The 17786-nt window shown below is 40.8% G+C and overlaps 1 protein-coding gene across 1 annotated transcript; it reads left to right on the forward strand.

Moving 5' to 3' along the window:
• Nucleotides 1-1534: 1534 nt before the first annotated feature.
• TBX19 (T-box transcription factor 19) lies at nucleotides 1535-16496 on the forward strand. The gene is made up of 9 exons (XM_050711777.1): nucleotides 1535-1643; nucleotides 1834-2060; nucleotides 7576-7840; nucleotides 9772-9906; nucleotides 10723-10784; nucleotides 11881-11942; nucleotides 12602-12790; nucleotides 13665-13797; nucleotides 15573-16496. The coding sequence occupies exons 2-9, from the start codon at nucleotides 1864-1866 to the stop codon at nucleotides 15808-15810; spliced, it is 1281 nt and encodes a 426-aa protein (XP_050567734.1). The 5' UTR covers nucleotides 1535-1643; nucleotides 1834-1863; the 3' UTR covers nucleotides 15811-16496.
• The last annotated feature ends 1290 nt before the right edge of the window (nucleotides 16497-17786 follow it).

Below are 17786 nucleotides of genomic sequence, written 5' to 3' on the forward strand. Positions count from 1 at the left end.
CACAGAGTGAATTGACTGATAATCTCGTTTTGTAATGAGCTGACAACTCAAACAAGGTACATAAAATGTGGAAAGATGGGACAGAAGGAAGATGTGTTAGTGTGGAGTTTGCAATCAGCATGATTGGGATTACCCAGATGTAAAAATACCTCATACCTGTGTGACTTGCACCTTCCTGTGGTGCTGACATTGGTGGGCATTGAAAGTTCTTACCGAAAGTGTGCATGTCTCCTCTGTTCTGCAGAAAATCACATTGCTGCACACCTGGAGCTGTGCTGTTCTGAGGACTTGCAGTCACTATCCTCACCCTACTTGGTGCTGAGGGTTTAGTAGACTATTTGCCACCTAAGGTGCCGTACAACACAAATAGGATCAATGAGCTCTGGCCATTGCTGCTTAGGTAGATGATACCTCTTGCATTTTTGCACTGGAAGATGTTTTGGGCCTTGTCAAATGATGGTTTAATTTAAATCCTGTTTTAAAGAGTTTTTTAGAACCTTTCTTGTCTCTATAGTCCCATCAGTGATCCATAGTAGGCCCTGAAACCAGGCCATTTCATCTTTTAGAAAGAACTGGAAGCACCAGAGTTCAAGAGGGGCTATTGAATTAAACAAATGCAAAGTTCTCAATGAGTAACTAGAAAATATATTTCTCTAAAAACAAATTCCAAAAGTATGCTTTTATAATCAAGTCCCAGACTATGTCATGTCCAACAGACCAGAAATGTCACAGACGCTATTGGAGCTAGATGCATCAGGAGAAATTAGGCACTCAAATGCCTTGTTATGTGCCAAAGTCCAGTGTTTACGGATCAGTGGTATTCACATAGCCTTCACTTAGCCCTTCAGCATGGAGCTGGACACAGGTTTCTCATGTCCCTGGCTCAGTGCTGAAATTGTTGGACTTTTTTTGTAAAATTGTAAAATGGTGGCTCCTTTCATGCCTGCCCTTCGTGGAGCGTATGGATAGCTGGAAAAGGCTTGCCAGAGGGAGTCTCAGGCTGAGAGGAGAGGGAATGCCTGTTTTAGGGATGCTGAGGGATCTTTTCGATGAAGCAGACCTCGAGCAGGTCAGCATTGCCAGGCCTCAGGACAGTTATGCCCATACCCAGCCTTAGAAGTGCAGGCTCTGTTCCTAGAAATGCAGAGGGGAGCTGAGGTGCTCGTAAGGTGCAGGTGAGGTGCTCATAAGGGATTTTGTGAAAGACATTGTGGACCCAGGGATGGACAGAGTACACATCACTTGCGGAGTATAGGGATGCTACCTTCTCTTAGTGCATTGAAACCTTGGTGCAGAAGGGTCTCTTACTATTACATTTTAATTAGGATTGTGGAGGAACAAAGTTAATGTGTTTACCCAACATGCCAAGTGAAAATATTTTAAGACTATCTTCTCTGTGTAACTATCTTGACTGTTACCAGCTCCTTCAGCTAGAGTCCGCATCAGCGCGAACGCAATTTCCATGCATTGTTTCAGTCTGGAAATGAAACAATTTTCATTAATGGAAACCTGGTTCTCAAGCAGAACAATTAGACCCACTTCAGGTTGAAAAAAGATAAAAGCATGCTAATTTGGATGGAGGACTCTTCTTTCAAGGCAGCCAATTGAGTCATCAGCCTGCCACCCACCTGACCGTCAGACAGGTAATTAGGAGATAGTCCTCTTTTTGTGTGGAGTGTGTGCGTAAACCTGCACACGCTGGTGTCACTGCCCATTGGGACTTTCAGAGGAAAGAGCTAGTCAGTGGCAAAAGAGTGAGGAGCACACTGTCAGACTGTGCCTAACAATCTGACTTGCTTTTAGATTCAGCTGACGATTTTTGTCTTTTAACAGCCACCTGAAGTTTCTGGCAGTCAAGTCGTCATGGCTGACCTGGGCTGCAAGAAGCCCAGTGACTGCACTGTCTCCAGGCTACTCAGCGTAGTGGAGAGCGAACTCCGGGCTGGGAGAGACAAAGGCGACCCCACTGAGAAACAGCTCCAGGTTGTCTTAGAGGATGCTACGCTCTGGCAGAGATTCAGGGAAGTCACCAATGAGATGATCGTGACCAAGAACGGCAGGTGAGTGATCTGCTCCGCATTGTGGCTAAGTGTAGATGACAGCCAGGGGGGCTAAGGGGTGTGATGGTGTGGTAATAAGTAGCGTGTGTACAGGCTAGAGAGAACTGCTATGAGCATGTAACAGTGCTACCCCTGCAGCCTTTCAGTCCCCTACAAGCAGCATACAAACAGAACGGGGTGTCCCTGCTCTGTTCTGCTAAGCCATTCCTGCCACCCTTTATTCCTGCTTGTGAAACGTGCTGGAGAAATATACTGACTGAGTTAAGGTTGCACAAAAAGGGAACTTTCACTAGGGAGCAGAAAACCTCAAAACCTTCTGGATCACTTCTTGTACCACCAGCCATTAGTCTTTATTAGCAAATCCTTATCTGTAGACCTCAGATGACTGTACAGAAGCAGATCTGTGTTGTTATCCCCAGTTGCTGTTCCTGTCTCCCTGGCTTTGGAGGTTTGCACAGTCCACTAGGAAGGGGTACAAGATAGCTGTGCTCTATGTAGCATGTATGCACAGTCCAGGCTTGTGTGGTCCCACAACTGTACTGCTCTGTAGCGTTAACTGGTGCACTTAGAAACCACTGCAGAATATTGGTTAATACACAGAGATTTAAAAAGATAAAATATTGTGATATCTCACTGTTTGCTGAGTGCAAAACCTGGAGAGAAGAATGTTAATTCTAAATCAGATACTGGCTCTCCAGAGAGGCTCTGCTCTGAACTGGGCTGACGACAGAGTCCAGCCAGTAACTAGAGGAAGGTTCTCCCGTACAGTCGTATTAACATTTTTATTTAGCGTACCCTCACCAACCCTCTGTCTCCCTGTCCCCATGCGCACATTTCTCTTGCAAAACCCCTTGGAATATCCACATAGGAGAGCAGAATTAAGAGACAGGAAGAAAGATTCATTCATGTGGTGTCACTTTTATCAATTTTGCAGAGACTTTGATTTAGCAGAACTTGTGGACAATATTTCTATTGACTGTATCCTGACAAGGGACATGGGTGAAAGTTTAAAAGAGGAAAAATTTAGTCCGTTAGCTCACCAAGGTTATTTTGTTGAGAGAGCAGTTCTATTCCCAAAACATCAGCTCTTGGTGTAACACTGCTTATTGCCAGTGATTCCTCCTAGCAACCTATAGGGACAGAATTCATCTTCTGCTGAGGCTCTCTTTACACTGAAGAAGCTGCTTTTGCTTAATTTAAATGTTTTTAATTGCTGTTAGGCTAGAGCAAACTTCTGAGTGGACTTTCACTTAGCATTAAGGTAGCTTACACTGACTCCTTATCAGCCTAAGTAACCAAAATGTAGTAAGATAGGTTTGCCTCAAATTAAATGGGTACAAAGAATTGTGTCATACTGACAGGTTTTGCTCTTTTTTTTTTTTTCCTCTCAGCTAATGTTAATTGTGATTGCAGGTGATACTATTTTTTTCTCTAAAATGTCTAGGTGAGTGCATGGATATAATCTTTTTATGCTGCTGCTGATAAGGGTATCTGTCATTATTTGAATATGCGTTGTTACTTTTTATTTTATTGCAGAAGCTTCTTTATTTTTCTTCATTCTAACTTCCGCTCTCCTTATTAGCTTGCTCCTATTTTTCCTTAAAGCCAGTGACAGTTCTAGTAATGTCATTGGGGAAGGTACAAGTTCATTCTCTATTATCAAAGTACAGCAGTCTCAAAACAAAAAAATATGTATTATAGTCATTTGCATAAATCCTTATAACTAAGCTTTTGTAGAATTGGGGACTATGAAAAAGGGTGAAAGTATTATCCATAACAAACACATCAGTGCAACAACAACAAAAAAGAAATACAGACAGTGGCCTGCAGCAAAACCTTCTGAACAACTCTATGCTCTTCAAAAGGAGACCAACTTGAGAGACTTTCCCATGAATCCTGAGCTTTTTTTCAGGTGCAGGATTCTTCAGTGACAGCCTCCAGAGGGATTTTCTAAAGAAAAAATATTGATCCAATTTTGCTGCTGCTTAAATCAGTAGAACTAACTCAGTCATTCTTCCTGAAGGATATATGAGCGCTTTTGAAAACTGTTTTCTAAGATTAAGAAGAAAACCCTGTCTGAACTTGTGTGTTTGAAAACTAAGGCGATTTGTGTGGACACATTGTTAGCAAAACTCAGAAATTAAACCGAAACCCGATACAGGAGCATCCAGGACTGACTGGTTAGTGATCCTCAAGTGTAAAATTCTAGCATGTGTAATTCTATCTGCTGTGACTGAGTCATCTCTAATTTGTGCTGAGGGTCCCAAAATGTTCTGAACCAACTTCAGTGTTAATACATAGATATTTCTCCGCTGTTGCATTGTGCTTCACTATAATAATCACCTGTCATAGCAAAATACCTAAGTGCACAGGGAAGATAGATATATTCTGAACAGGACAGATATCAATAAAATTAAAGTCCATGCTGTATCGCAAGATATATCCAAAAAAGTGCAGCTCATATGGTGAGAATCAGTCTCCTATTTTACTCAGATTTATTGTATTCGATTGGCATTTCAATATTCAAACACCCCATTTGCTAACTGAGCAGATTTTCTGTTATTGTGGATACCATTTCAGTTATGTAGTATTCTGAAACTTCACAATCCACCTTACTGCCCGGAGGGGCCACTATTCCCCTTTGTATATGGGGAGGATCTGTAATGGATCAGTGCAGACAGATGTGCGTAGGGATGTGGGGAAAGGCTTAAATGGTAGAGCAACTTTACTAGTTTACTACATGTTCAAGTTTGATATCAAACATTCCCACTTGAGCTCTGTACCATGGAGTAATTGTAGCAGATCTGCTCTAAATGAATTGAAGAGGCTGAAGTGCTCAGCTATTGCAGTAATGGAGGTCATGTGTGTACCCACCTGATCATTGAAACAAAAATTGACTGAAACAAATGCTGAGAAATGATCATTTGCCATGTTAAAACATATGATTTGAACAATAAAGCCACTTAATCAGTGGAACAAGTGAGGTGGTAGGCCTTCTGTCATTAGCATCTGTATAGTCAAGATACGCTGGTCTAAATGAGATGTGGATTAATTGTGTGGGAAGCAGAGATTAATACAGGGAAGTGCTATAGTCTATGTGGTACAGGATGTTAGAGTTGGATGATGACTTCTATTCTGGCATTAATAGCCTGTAGACCTTTGGGGGATAAACTCAAGCCTCCCAAGTAGAAAGGCAGAGAAGTTTGCACTGTGGGCAGAGGAATTAACAATCTTCACATAACACAAAGAGTTCTGAGAAATCTAGTGAAATTAAATTTTCATGAGGATGAATTTTCCTCTGTACTTTAATTTCAGCTAAATATGTATGTGTGTTATGTTGCAGACTGACTGCAGGGGGAGCAGGCTGCACTGGGAGCAATGCGTGCACGCTTTTTGTGAAGTTCCAGTTCTGATAGCTGGTGCATCCTGGTCGGAAAGACATGTTAAATGTAGTGTATAAATCTTCAACTAAGCTTCTATTTAGTTAGCAAGTTCATGGTTCAACATGTCTTTCTCAGTGTTGCATTGGCCCTGCATCACCAACTATCTATGTTTAAATGAAAAACCTTTTTCAAATACTGTATTTTTCTGTGGGCAGAAGGTGCTGAATGTATGCAGCAAGAACGGTATAAAAATGTCCAGGAAGGTAGGGGGTGAGTAGGATAACTTATGAGCAAAGGAGATTGTCACCAGCCTGAAGGTGGAGGCTGCTGGAGAGTATGGCTCCTGGGGCAGAGACTTCTGGTGTCCCTGGAGAGAGCGCGTGACGTTTCACTTCCCTTCTTGTGTTTTTTTAGACATCTTGTGCTGCTATTTCACTAAGCCTAGAGAACCACTTTACCTTATCCCCATGGACATCAGGCAATTGCTGAGGTTGCCTGGTGTAACTAATCGCTCTGAATCTGTACAGGAAAAGAGCTTAAAGATTCATTGTCCTGCGCATAAAAATGTGGCAAAATGATGACTGCCAGGAGAGGTCAATATGGAGGTCCCTGGAGCAGGGAGGCCTCACACTTTTTGTAGGAATGTAGGAGGTGATATATAACAGCTACAATAATCCTCCACAGTAATGATGTGTATTACCTGACAACCTAAGAATCTAACTGAATAGGATACCTTTGTTGGGACATGGCTATTCTGCTGTCTTTTCCCAGTTCCTGAAACTGTGGGGGGCCCTACTAATTCCATTGCTGTATACTTTTTCAGGCCATAGATGCCAATTCAAAGCTGTGTGGTATGGATCACAAGTAGTAGGGCAGAGAGAAAACTGAGAACTGCTGCAAACCTTTACAAAGGCAAAAAATAACTAGAAGGGGGTTGAGAAAAGGTGGCATTGGACTTTTAAATGTAGAAGGATCCACTTGAGGAAAAAGATGCTTTAAAATGTTCTTCCAAAACTAAACAAAAGCAGGATTTCTGGTCTAACAGCAAGGATTTTAATCAGATTTCTCAAACTGCAGATTTATATAATGGTAGTGGAACAATATGTGAATACTTCTCTATAAGAAAGAGAGAAAACATGTTTCAGCTAACTACATTCTTTTAAATATGTCCATGTAATGAGTTCAGGATGTATTTTGAAATAAAAGGTAATAAATATATGGAAGACAATGGAAAATAAGAAAAAATATGTTTTACTAAATTTTAAATCATGCCTGACTAACCCTGGTAAAGGAAATACATAATTTTACATAAGGAAAATGTAGCAGATTATTAGGGTGTTTAGAGTAGTCCTATCTGGAAACTGTAACTCAAGTGGGAGATATTGGGAATTAGCACAAGAACCAAAGGAAATGACAGAGGGAAATGATTTACTTAGCTCACAAGACTTTGGAATATGACTGTCCCTTCAAAGAAAGGGAGAAAAGCCTTTGTATAGTAGTGTGGTCAATGGATCTAACTGGAGTCTCGTGACTACCTGGCTGTGATCATATCCTGAGGGCTGGAAATGGCAAGATGATTTCGGAGGATATATCCAGAGTTGGACAAAGTAGAACTTGGACACTGGACAGTGTACTGGAGTGTCTGTGGGAAGAATCAAAGCACCAAAGAAGTGCAGCTTATTACAGGAGTCTGCAGTTAATTCAGTTAATCTGTGATTCAGCTTATCAGGAATAAGAAGGAATCAACCTTCTTGACCGTTTTCAACTTTGTTCAATCCTGTTCATGCCTTCTTGTCCCAGATCTAAGGCTGCATTTAGCATGTCTGGATCCCATGGACTCTGCTGATACTATACAAAGCTCATAAATTGAGCGCATTCATCAATCTAGACACAATGAAGGTCTTAGTGCCCTACTTCAGAGGTAATGCTTTTTTTCCAAATGATCAAAATACAATGAAAGATTAATCTTTAAGAGAATTTTCTTCAGCTAGACAGAGGGAGGTAGGGGTTGAAGAGGAGGGAGGATGGTTTTTACATTGACCTAATCAGTGAGATTCTGGCCACAAATTTACTGAGAAGAGTTTTTCAAAATCAGTTTCCAGTGGTGTCTCCTTTTTTTGTTTCCGGAACAGGCGGATGTTCCCTGTTTTGAAGATCAGTGTGTCAGGCTTGGACCCAAATGCCATGTATTCCTTCCTGTTGGACTTTGCCCCGACTGATGGCCACCGCTGGAAGTACGTCAATGGAGAATGGGTGCCAGCTGGGAAACCAGAGCCACCAAACCACAGCTGTGTCTACATCCACCCAGATTCTCCCAACTTTGGGGCCCACTGGATGAAAGCTGCCATTTCCTTCAGCAAAGTCAAACTTACCAACAAGCTCAATGGGAGTGGGCAGGTATGGCCTGATGTTTCCCCATACACCTCTTGGCTTCAATTGCAAGCACCTACCAATCAAGAAATATCAAGGGTGCATTTATGTAATTATAGAGGCCCTTAGAGGCCTCTTCACCCACAGATGCCAATTATTCTCTGGAGGCCACATGTAAACAGGAATAAACAGGCCTTAATTGGCGCTTTCAGATTTTAATGGACTTCTTGATGTTAAGAGAGACAGAGTGCTGTGGTTTACTTAATCATCAGGGGGCTTTTCAGAGTTGGTCTTGTGTGCTGGGTTTTTTTACATAGGACTTCAGAGAAGGGGGAAAAAATGGTCACGGGTATTAGGTTTTTGTTGTGTTCCCCCATGTTGTTTGGTGTAAGTGGAATGTTGGCAGGAGTCAGATAGCAGAATAAAAGGCTGCTCCTAAATGAAATAATTACTATGTCTGCTTCTGCATCATGATAATTATCAATATTCTATTGAATCAGCTTTGGCCTTTGGAAAGAAACCACATGTACCAGAAATAAGTGACTTTCTCTTTGAACCCCTTAAAAATGCAAACAGGAAAATTAGTTGTTTCGTATTTCGTTTTTGATGATGCATCTAAAGATGAAATATTGCACAAGACCTTTTGTTTGCTTGTTTTTGTACAAAACTCCTACATTGGATGCTACTTGTCAGCCCAGAATCAGTTTCTTTCATGTAAATATTATATGTTCTCTACCTACTATTTCCATTGGGTTTGTGAGGTACCTACATAAACCTAGTACCCTAATTAGGTAGGAAATTATCTCAGTTTTTGCAGAGTGAAGAATAGAAAGATGACCAGACTTTCCCTAAAGTAACACATGGAATTGTCACACAAGATTTACTGTGTAGTGTAGAACAGGATCTGAATTTGCAAATTCTCATCCTGCATCCAGGACCTTAGAAAGGTCAGAAGCTTCAGAAAAGTAAGTGCTACAGAAAGAAAGGGACAGACAGGACCCCCCCACTCCCCCTTCCAAAAAAAACAAAACAAAACAAACAAACAAAAAAAACACACCACAAAACACCTTGACCTTTCTTGGGGTCAAGAGGGTCAAAAAGACCTTGGAGGGGGGAAAACGGGAACAAGATGTGTATACACAGTAAAGAGAAAGTAGAAAGGAAGGGAGGAAAAGCCAAAGAAGAATCGGAGTCCAAAGAAAAGCTAGCTAAATGGCAAACAACTGAAGCTCTCTTTGTTTTTCTTTTTGAAATATTGGCAGCCTTGTTAAGGTAAACCATTTTTCCACTGTGTTTCATCTTCCCTTTTTGTGGTGTTATTAGCAGAATGCACTGTTAGTCAGCTATTGGCTGTTATTCCACATATATACGCATGCACACAGCACTTTCCAAAATACATTTTTTTCCTTAATTTTAAATATATTTTCTTGTATTAGAGAGAATTAAGGAATGTGCTTAATGTGCTTAAGCTTTCTGAAGAAGGTATATTGTAGGATTGACACTATGCACAGCTTTTAGTGCCAGGGTAGAGACATTTGCCAAAGCTTGTTTAGATAAGTCTTGCCCAGAAAGATGACTAGGTGATTGCCTTAACTCTCTTCTGCCCTGTTTTCTGTGACTGTAATTCTGAGTTTTTGGATAGCCAAAGCAGGACAGGGATTGTCCCTCAACTGCCTGAACAACCTGTTCACTGGAAACCCAATGGTTTGAAGGCCTTAGCTGCTACCACAAATCTGCAGCTGTATTGAAAGCTTGAAATCCCAGTCCAGTGAAGTCTCTCTCTGTTCAGTCCTGTGGCTTGTCAGAAGGTAGGATGGCATCTGCCCTTCTGCTTTCAATAATCATAAACTGGAAAGGTTTAGTGGTGACGTCTGGTTTATTACAGAACAGGAGTGAAAGAGCAGCTGTGGGGTACCAGAGTGGCAATGGGGTCTGTCTGTCTGTTTTGTTTTCTGCAGATAATGTTGAACTCTCTGCACAAATACGAGCCTCAGGTACACATAGTTCGTGTAGGAGGCCCCCACCGGATGGTGATGAACTGTTCCTTCCCTGAGACTCAGTTCATAGCTGTGACTGCCTATCAAAACGAAGAGGTAGGCGGATGCCATGTTGTGCTCTTGGACATCATTGATGAGATATATTAAAAGCCTATTAACTACAAGATCAGTATGGATAGACTGGTCCTCTTCTTGTTTCTCCATCAGTCCCATGCAGTGTAATGCTCCATGAGTCTACTACTGTCTTCTTTCTGCAGTAGAACATTATTTAATCCAGCATCTGGCTGCAATACTAAACCAGATTTAGCTTAATATTCTGCCACTGCTACTCCAAACAGGTCCATCTGTCTTGGTATCCCAATCCCTTATTGGAAAAAAAAAACAAACTAAAAAAAAAGAAGACGAGTCAAGTCCAGAACTTTCTCTAGTAGTGACTGATAGTTTTAACGATAATCTTTTTTCTCTCCTCTCTTTAAAATATGTACAATTGCAGAACAGCATATCGTTCCATGGGAAAATTTCCTCCCAACCCCAAAACTGGAATTGTGGGATGCTTTAGATTGTGACAATTGCTCATTCATATGCCATATCCCTCAGCAAGTGTTGCTGCAGATTTGATTCAGGAATTCAGTGCTTCAGCTCTCTTGAAAGGGTTTGCAGTCCCACAAGACTTAGCAGACCAGACCATGCAATTAGGTTGCCCCTATTGGTGTTCTGCCTGTGGCACTGATCAGTACGTGGCACCCTGCAACAAGCAAAGCTCCCTCCAACCACCCCTGGAAAACAATACATGGGGATATATTTTGTTTGGCTAGCTAAAGTAGTTCCACTTAATTTACTGTGGAAGATGTTTTCTCAAGTCTCTATTCCAAGTTACCTTCACTAACATGCCTTGTTTTCTGTAAACTCAAGATAACTGCTCTCAAAATCAAGTATAATCCCTTTGCCAAAGCCTTCCTGGATGCGAAAGAAAGGTGAGTTAATCTTTTTTTGTTCCAGTAATATTTTGTTGCTGACAAGGTTAAAGCTGTGGCATCATAATGTGAAAGTAAATTGTACAACTCTTGTTTCTACTGTCTTAAATCTAGAGTCACTCCACTGAAACTAGTGGGGAGATTCTCTATATAACTGTTACCACAGTAGGGTCTGAGGTGAGTAAGTATCCTCTTTGGGATCCAAGAACTTAGCACTGTCTACACAGGAAGCCTGAAATGAGACTGTGAATTTCCCCAGTAATGTTATACACCACATATGTTCACTACATTGTACTCACACTCCAATGAATCCCACAATTCAATAGCTCAGGGATGGTAAAAGTAAGCTGCATATGTCAAAAAGAATAACTAAAGTGAAATTGCACTGTAACTGTAATATGACTACACTGCTATGTATGTATGATAGTGTATGATGCATTTAGTAAAAGTAACCTGTAGGTGCTCACTATGTAAGAGATGCTTCTATTATTGGAAACGAATTGTGGTTTAATGTTCTATCAAAGTTTCCCTTGCATCTCCATGCTAAAGCACTGAGGTATCCAAATGATGAATTCCAGTCCATAATTGCTAATAAATTTTGTCTAGACTTGCTATGTCTTCTGATGTGTGATGTCTCCCACATGCCTGAAGGAGAATCTGTATTTCTTTCCTTCCCTCACATCAAGCTGCTGTGTCTCAGCATCAGGGTTCCCATCTGTGGAGGGAAAATGTGCCTTTGTCTTGCCTGGCTGTGCAGGAGGCAGAGCCCTGCATCAGTCTGAGTGATGCCAGACTTAGGCTGTTGATGCAAGCAGGAAAGGTGCCCACAGGTAGACTTAAATTCTAGGCTCAGTCCCTGAATTTGGCACGACTGTAGGAAAAAAATGTATGGATGCTGTGAAACATAAGTGCTTCCTTTATGGCAGAGTGCAGGAAAGTCTACTGCTGCCTAGCAAGTGGTTAAAGATGATAGAGTTCTTTCCTATTTAATTTATTTTTCTATTTTTAGTGAATAGTTTTCCGTTTTTAATCAAATGATATCAAATTTCTTTGATAATTTCTCAATGAGAATTTTTACCGCTGTTTTCTTTTTCAGAAACCATCCCAAGGATGCTCCAGAAACAGTCTCTGAAGGTCAACATATGACATATTCTCACTGTAAGGTTTTTATTCATGTGAGCCGGAAGACTTACGTGTTATGATACATGCTGGGAACCTGGGATCTGCTTAACTGGATCAGACCAGTGGTTCACTGAGTCCTGAACTGTGTTTATAGAAATGGACCGTTTAAACAAACATACAAAAAAGACTGAATAAATCTTAGAGTAGGAAGTTGAGATATTTTCTACAGTGGGATCATTTTCCTTATGATCCCGTTTTTGATGTTAAATAAAACCTTGAAAAAAAGATACATTAAAGAATTTTTAGCGCCATTTTTAGGGCTATTGTTTTGTATTTGTAATTGTAAGGACTTTTGTCATCTATAAAACTAACTTTTACTGTTGAAAGCTCAAAAAAATAAATGGGGGGAGCAGAGGTTGTGCTCATTCATTCACTATTTCTTTTCTTTGTTCTGTGATATCAGTGACATTTTCTATTAGTTAGTTTTCAGGTCTTGTTTTTAGTGGTTTTTCTTTTTTTTTTTTTTTTTTTTGCTTGGTTCTTGCTTGCCAGTTGCTCCACAAACCAGTATTTCAGAATCAGCTTGGTATTTCTGAGGAACAGCTGATTCTGCAGGAAGGCTGGTTATTTTATTACTTTATTGTACTGCCATGTTTTAGTGCAATAATAGTTTTCTTCTGTCTTTTCCCTCAAAGTGGGTGGCTGGTTGATTTCCAACCCAGATACAATGTGTGCATCAGGAAGCTCTAATTATCAGTACACTGGACCTTTGCCTCTGCCAGCTCCGCATGCTCCCCATGGTTGTGAGCGATATTCAGCACTGCGAGGTCATCGGGCTGCTCCATACCCACCTTCCTACATGCAAAGAAATCATTCACCTACAGGTAGATCTGTAAATCCGCTTTGTTTCCAGGTAATAGACACAGTTAGACTAACTGACCCTTGCTTTAGTAACCTAAGCAGTGAAACAATCAAGAGCAGAAGCTAGGAAAGAGCATGATGGGTCTCTAACAATCTAAACTGAACACTGGATCCATGGAATATGTTTAAGGCAGCAAAAGAAATGGTGTAGAATTTCTGGGTGCATTGTAATTGCTAATTATAAACAAGAGTGAATGATCTTCCTTGCAGTACAGCTCCCAATTATACAAAAGTATCAGAGCATTGCAAGCCTTCTTTCAATGTTGTATCACGAAGCAGTCACCCTCTCAAATTGCAGCAGTCATTAGGAACATGGTAGAAGCTGACTTGAGATGAGAGAGTTTTGTTATTGCCAGAATGTCTTTCAAGTCCCACCTGCTCTCTAGACCTGGGTGTGGAGATACAGAAATTGGTCCTACTTTGATTGGAGGAAATTGGCCAGAAATGAGAGTAAGGATAAAGTAATCTGTTCACTAACTATAATTTAGCAAGGCATCTTGTTTAACTGAAATATTTAAGCTCAAGTTATACAGAAACCTGTATCAAAGCATTGACAGTCATATAGCAATCATCATTATCAAGAGACTATTAGATTATTGAAAAAATGCATGCTCTACATCTATCGCACTACCTTCTCATATATCATAAATGGAATTACAATGGCACATTGCTACTCTCTTACTAAGCAAGTGAATTTTGTCCTTTTACCTATGGTTAGGAACCCAAACCCCATGATCAGATAGCTTCCTGAGGCCTACCCATTTTCTGTTGCCTTAAGACAATGTATCTGCAATAGTCACCGAGGATTTGTTCTTTTTTTTTTTTTTCTCCTCAAAGTGAATTTATTGGAAAGCTCCAGCAATAATCTTCAGGTATTCTCAGGACATGACAGCTGGACTTTGCCATCCTCTCCACATGCTAATTTGCTCTCAGTGCCACACACCAAGGGAGCTGCCAGCCCTGGGCCCAGGTAAGGTTTCAGGAAAACTGCTAATATTAGGAGCAGTGAGGCTTGTAGGACTGTCATAAGGCTTTGTTCATGCCTGATTTCTTAACCAATTCCACCCCTACTTAGTACATAGTCTCCCTTAGGCAAGTCATTTCTTGACATCAGTTTTCTGTGTGTAAAATGGAGATAGTGTTTACCTCAGGGGTCAATCTGCCATTAAAGTTTTCCTATGTTACAAGAATGTGAAATACTACAGAAACAGTAGTTATTAATATGTGCACATAATTGCTCACGTCCCTCCAATGTTCTCTCTAGTACAGAATATCCCAGGTGAAGATGTATTCTAGCAGTTTTCAAAAATAACTTTTGTGCAGAAGTCAGCTTGCCTGCTCTAATTTTAGCCTTTGTTATCATGGACCTATTTATATTGAATTTACAACACAGGGAATGTTTAATCATACCTGGGCTTTATAGAAATGATTGGACAGTAAATGTCTTTTTAAGAATAAAAAGGATGTTCTTTTTTACTGCTAAAAGGTGCAATAATGACTTGACCTTATGAGGAAATACAAATGAGATTTAGTGGAGGAATGAGAATTACGATGCCTGGATTCTTTCCACCTCTGGAAGATAGAGTTACCCAATGTTTAAAGCAAGGACTATCAAATAGGATTTTTATGGCTGTTCCTAGCTTTGTCACCAGAGTGGCTTCACGCAGGTGAAGGTGAAGGAATTTAAGCCCACTTCATCCTATCATGGCTTGCGACGATCTCCAGTTCCTTTGCTGCAGCACATAAAACTCATGCATTCTTGGCATGGTGCTACAGCTTCTCTTCAACTCCCTAATCCTGTACAGTTTATGCAGGGAGCGACAGTGAAAATGCCACCCTACAAAAAGAGGGAGAGGGTGGATGTAGCTGGGTAGGCTTCCCACTATCTGCTATCCCATGCTTTATGTCTGTTCACATCAAATAACAAAATAGGGTCTTTCACAGACTGATGTGGATGAGTGGGAGAGGTCTCTGCACCTATCCACATCAGGACCGTACCTGCCCTAGAGATACATACTTTGTTCCATGCTTTAATCAGCACACAGATTTTTAAAACATGTCCCAAGTGTCCAACTTGAGATTCTTGGACAGATCTTTATAACAAGATAATTGTCTTCAGCTCCAGCTGAAATCAGTGGAAGCTTCATTTTTCCCTAGCACTTCTGAAAACAAGGATCTTGGAATAGCCGCTGAGAACTCAGGTATCTACAATCAGTAGAAGTTTTAAAGCCAAATTATTTTTCTCTCTCTGATCCTCACTACTGCATTGCATGAAATAATTACTCTGCTCAGCTGCAGGGTTGTAACAAAGTCTAATTCATGTTACATTATGGAAATGTTGTTAACAGGGCAGTAATCGGTTCTAGGAATGGCTGAAATTTAGACACAGAGTCAGTTAATAACAAATATTTCACCCTCCTTTCCCCAAAATAAATGCACAAATTTCCTTAATTTAGGCGCCAGGATAATCAGCTGAATTTATTTAAAATGTAAACATATACAAAAAAAATATCTTGAAACCTCACATGTATTTGCACATTTCTCTCCATGCCTTTCTTAAAGGTCACCAGGTCTAATGGTCACTGGTGGCTTTTCACTTAAGATCTGCAAGTCCTACCTAGTTCAGCAAATGGATTGGGATAGCTGCTTTTTAGCAGATAATGTACCTGACTCTAGTGAAGTAAGTCTTGTGCAGATGAAAATGTTTTGAAATTAGTCATTCAATTTGTACTGCTTTTTTTCCAGCCACTACCCTTGTCTGTGGACAGTGAGCAACAGTGCTGTAAATGTCACCAATCCAGGAAGTGAGGTGAACAGCAGCACTTCAAGCATGTTTCTGAGGGGTAATGTCCCCTTACCTACTGCATCTTCATCAGTCCAAATCCCTCTGCAGGGAAATGTGTCTGGCAGCATGGAAACACAAGGGGAAACCACACTAGCCAGGCTAGCCGACTCTGCGTGGACATCCTCACACTCCTTTTAATGGACAGGCAGCTCACAAGGAAAGCTCAGACCAACAAGAGTGACACAAATGGCGAAGGATCCCCTGGAAATGCAGCTTAGAGCAGGGATGTGTATGCAGAAAACTTTCCACCAAGCATCACTGCATAATGTACCTCTTGCGTGCCAGAGAAACCAAAATGCATAATGCAAGGCAAGAAATGTTAAAGGAACTGGCTTATTACTGTAACCTTCCTGCATCATTGAGGATGAGGTCCAGAAAGAATCTTTATAGTTGGCTTTGCTTCTTTATCACATCAAAACAATCACAGACACAGGACTGAGTGAAGCAGACATGGTGGTTAGATATCTGCATGTGGTTTTGGAAGAGTACTTTCTGTAACTAAAGACCAAGTCCAAGGAAATTTTGAGCAAGTTTGCAACTGGTAATCTGAAGGGACAGCACTGCTTTAAAGACTTTCTGAATTTGTCATATGAGGGTTTCTGTAATACCTGAAACTAAGCTCTTCAGGGGATGTGATTTGTCTGACACCCTAATGCCACCTGCATACAGTATTCTCTTTACCTTCTCCAGCTCCTGTGCTCTTTCTGTGCTGTAGGGATAATGGACACACTCAAGCTGAGAAAGTGGCTGCATTGTAGCAGCAGGTGAAGGGCATCTGGTTTAGCATTTATAGTCTGATGTGAAATGAAAAGTTCCAATGTTTTCTGTATGTACTGTTTTTGAGAGGGTGGAGGGAAAAGACTTATAGAAAAGATATTCAGCTTGCATTTCCACTTTGCTTCAGGTACAGAGTACAAATAAAATATCAATCAATGGTGTATTATGGTTTCAGTTTCCTTTCCAGGGTGTAAACACACATCACAGTCTTTTCTACCTAACAGCCTTTGAGGGAATGTAAAATAACTCTGCCAGAAGCAAATCAACAGGAATTTTCTATTTCTCTGCCAGTAACCATTATCTTGAACATGGTATTTCATGTTTTTTTTTTTTTTGTACCTGTTTCCCCTCTCACCTTTTGTCTGTTTGAGCTTCTCTTTTCAGGGTGCAGCTTTTCCTTTCCTATGTGACTGTACAACATCTAGCATAGTGGAAGCTTGAGCCTCCTAACTAGTAGTGTAATGTGAATAAGTTACACCCCCGGATATACCTTGTCCTCTCATTCACCTCTCCAAGCAAGTCCTATCAAGTTCCGCAGAGGCCTGCTTAATGACTTGGTTTGCACCAAGGAAGGAAGTGAGCAGGAGCAAAACATACTAATATGGATTACAAGATGGGCTCTAGTCTTCCACTCCATGCTGATGTCAGATGTGTGGAGGTGTTTTTTTCTTTTCTTTTACATTCTTAGCCCCCCTCCATTCATCATCCCCTTAAGGTGCTTTCAGTGCTATGTAGTTTCATGACATCCCTCTCTGGCTTTTCAGATTTACTGTGGGCCAGGCACTGCGCCAGGATGTGCTAAAGATGCTGTTAGTTTTACTGACTGATGCGTGCTGCTATTGGCTAAAAGCAAAGTCATAAAGCTGCTCTGGATGTGCATTTCTGTTAAAAGAGGCATTGGTCAAACAGGAGCTAATAGCAGAGGGTGAAAAGCTCTGTAGCCTACTATCAGTCTAATCATTGTCAGTTCTGACTTTAAATCTGCCTTTCCAAATTCTGTCTAAAGCTCAGTGAAAAGTTTCTCAATATTGTCTTTCTCTACCTTGCAGCCAGAAATGCAAGTAGATGTTTCTCTCACAAATAGCTCTGCTTTACAGATGAGGCTTATTAACTAACTTATGCTACCCTCTTCTGGCTGCTCAGCTCCCCATGTACACAGCGTGTGCTGAGTATACGTAAAATGTCTGGAGATGCTAAAAAAGGCAAGTGATGACTTATCTGCATTCCAGGACTTGCTATGCTTTCTTCACAGTTAATGAATTGGATGATGGGTTAGTTTTCTCACATACTGCATTACAGTAGCAGAGTGATTGTAAGATGTTACGTAGGCAATGTAC

This window comes from Cygnus atratus, chromosome 1, assembly GCF_013377495.2.
Source record: "Cygnus atratus isolate AKBS03 ecotype Queensland, Australia chromosome 1, CAtr_DNAZoo_HiC_assembly, whole genome shotgun sequence".
Classification (NCBI taxonomy): Eukaryota; Metazoa; Chordata; class Aves; order Anseriformes; family Anatidae; genus Cygnus; species Cygnus atratus.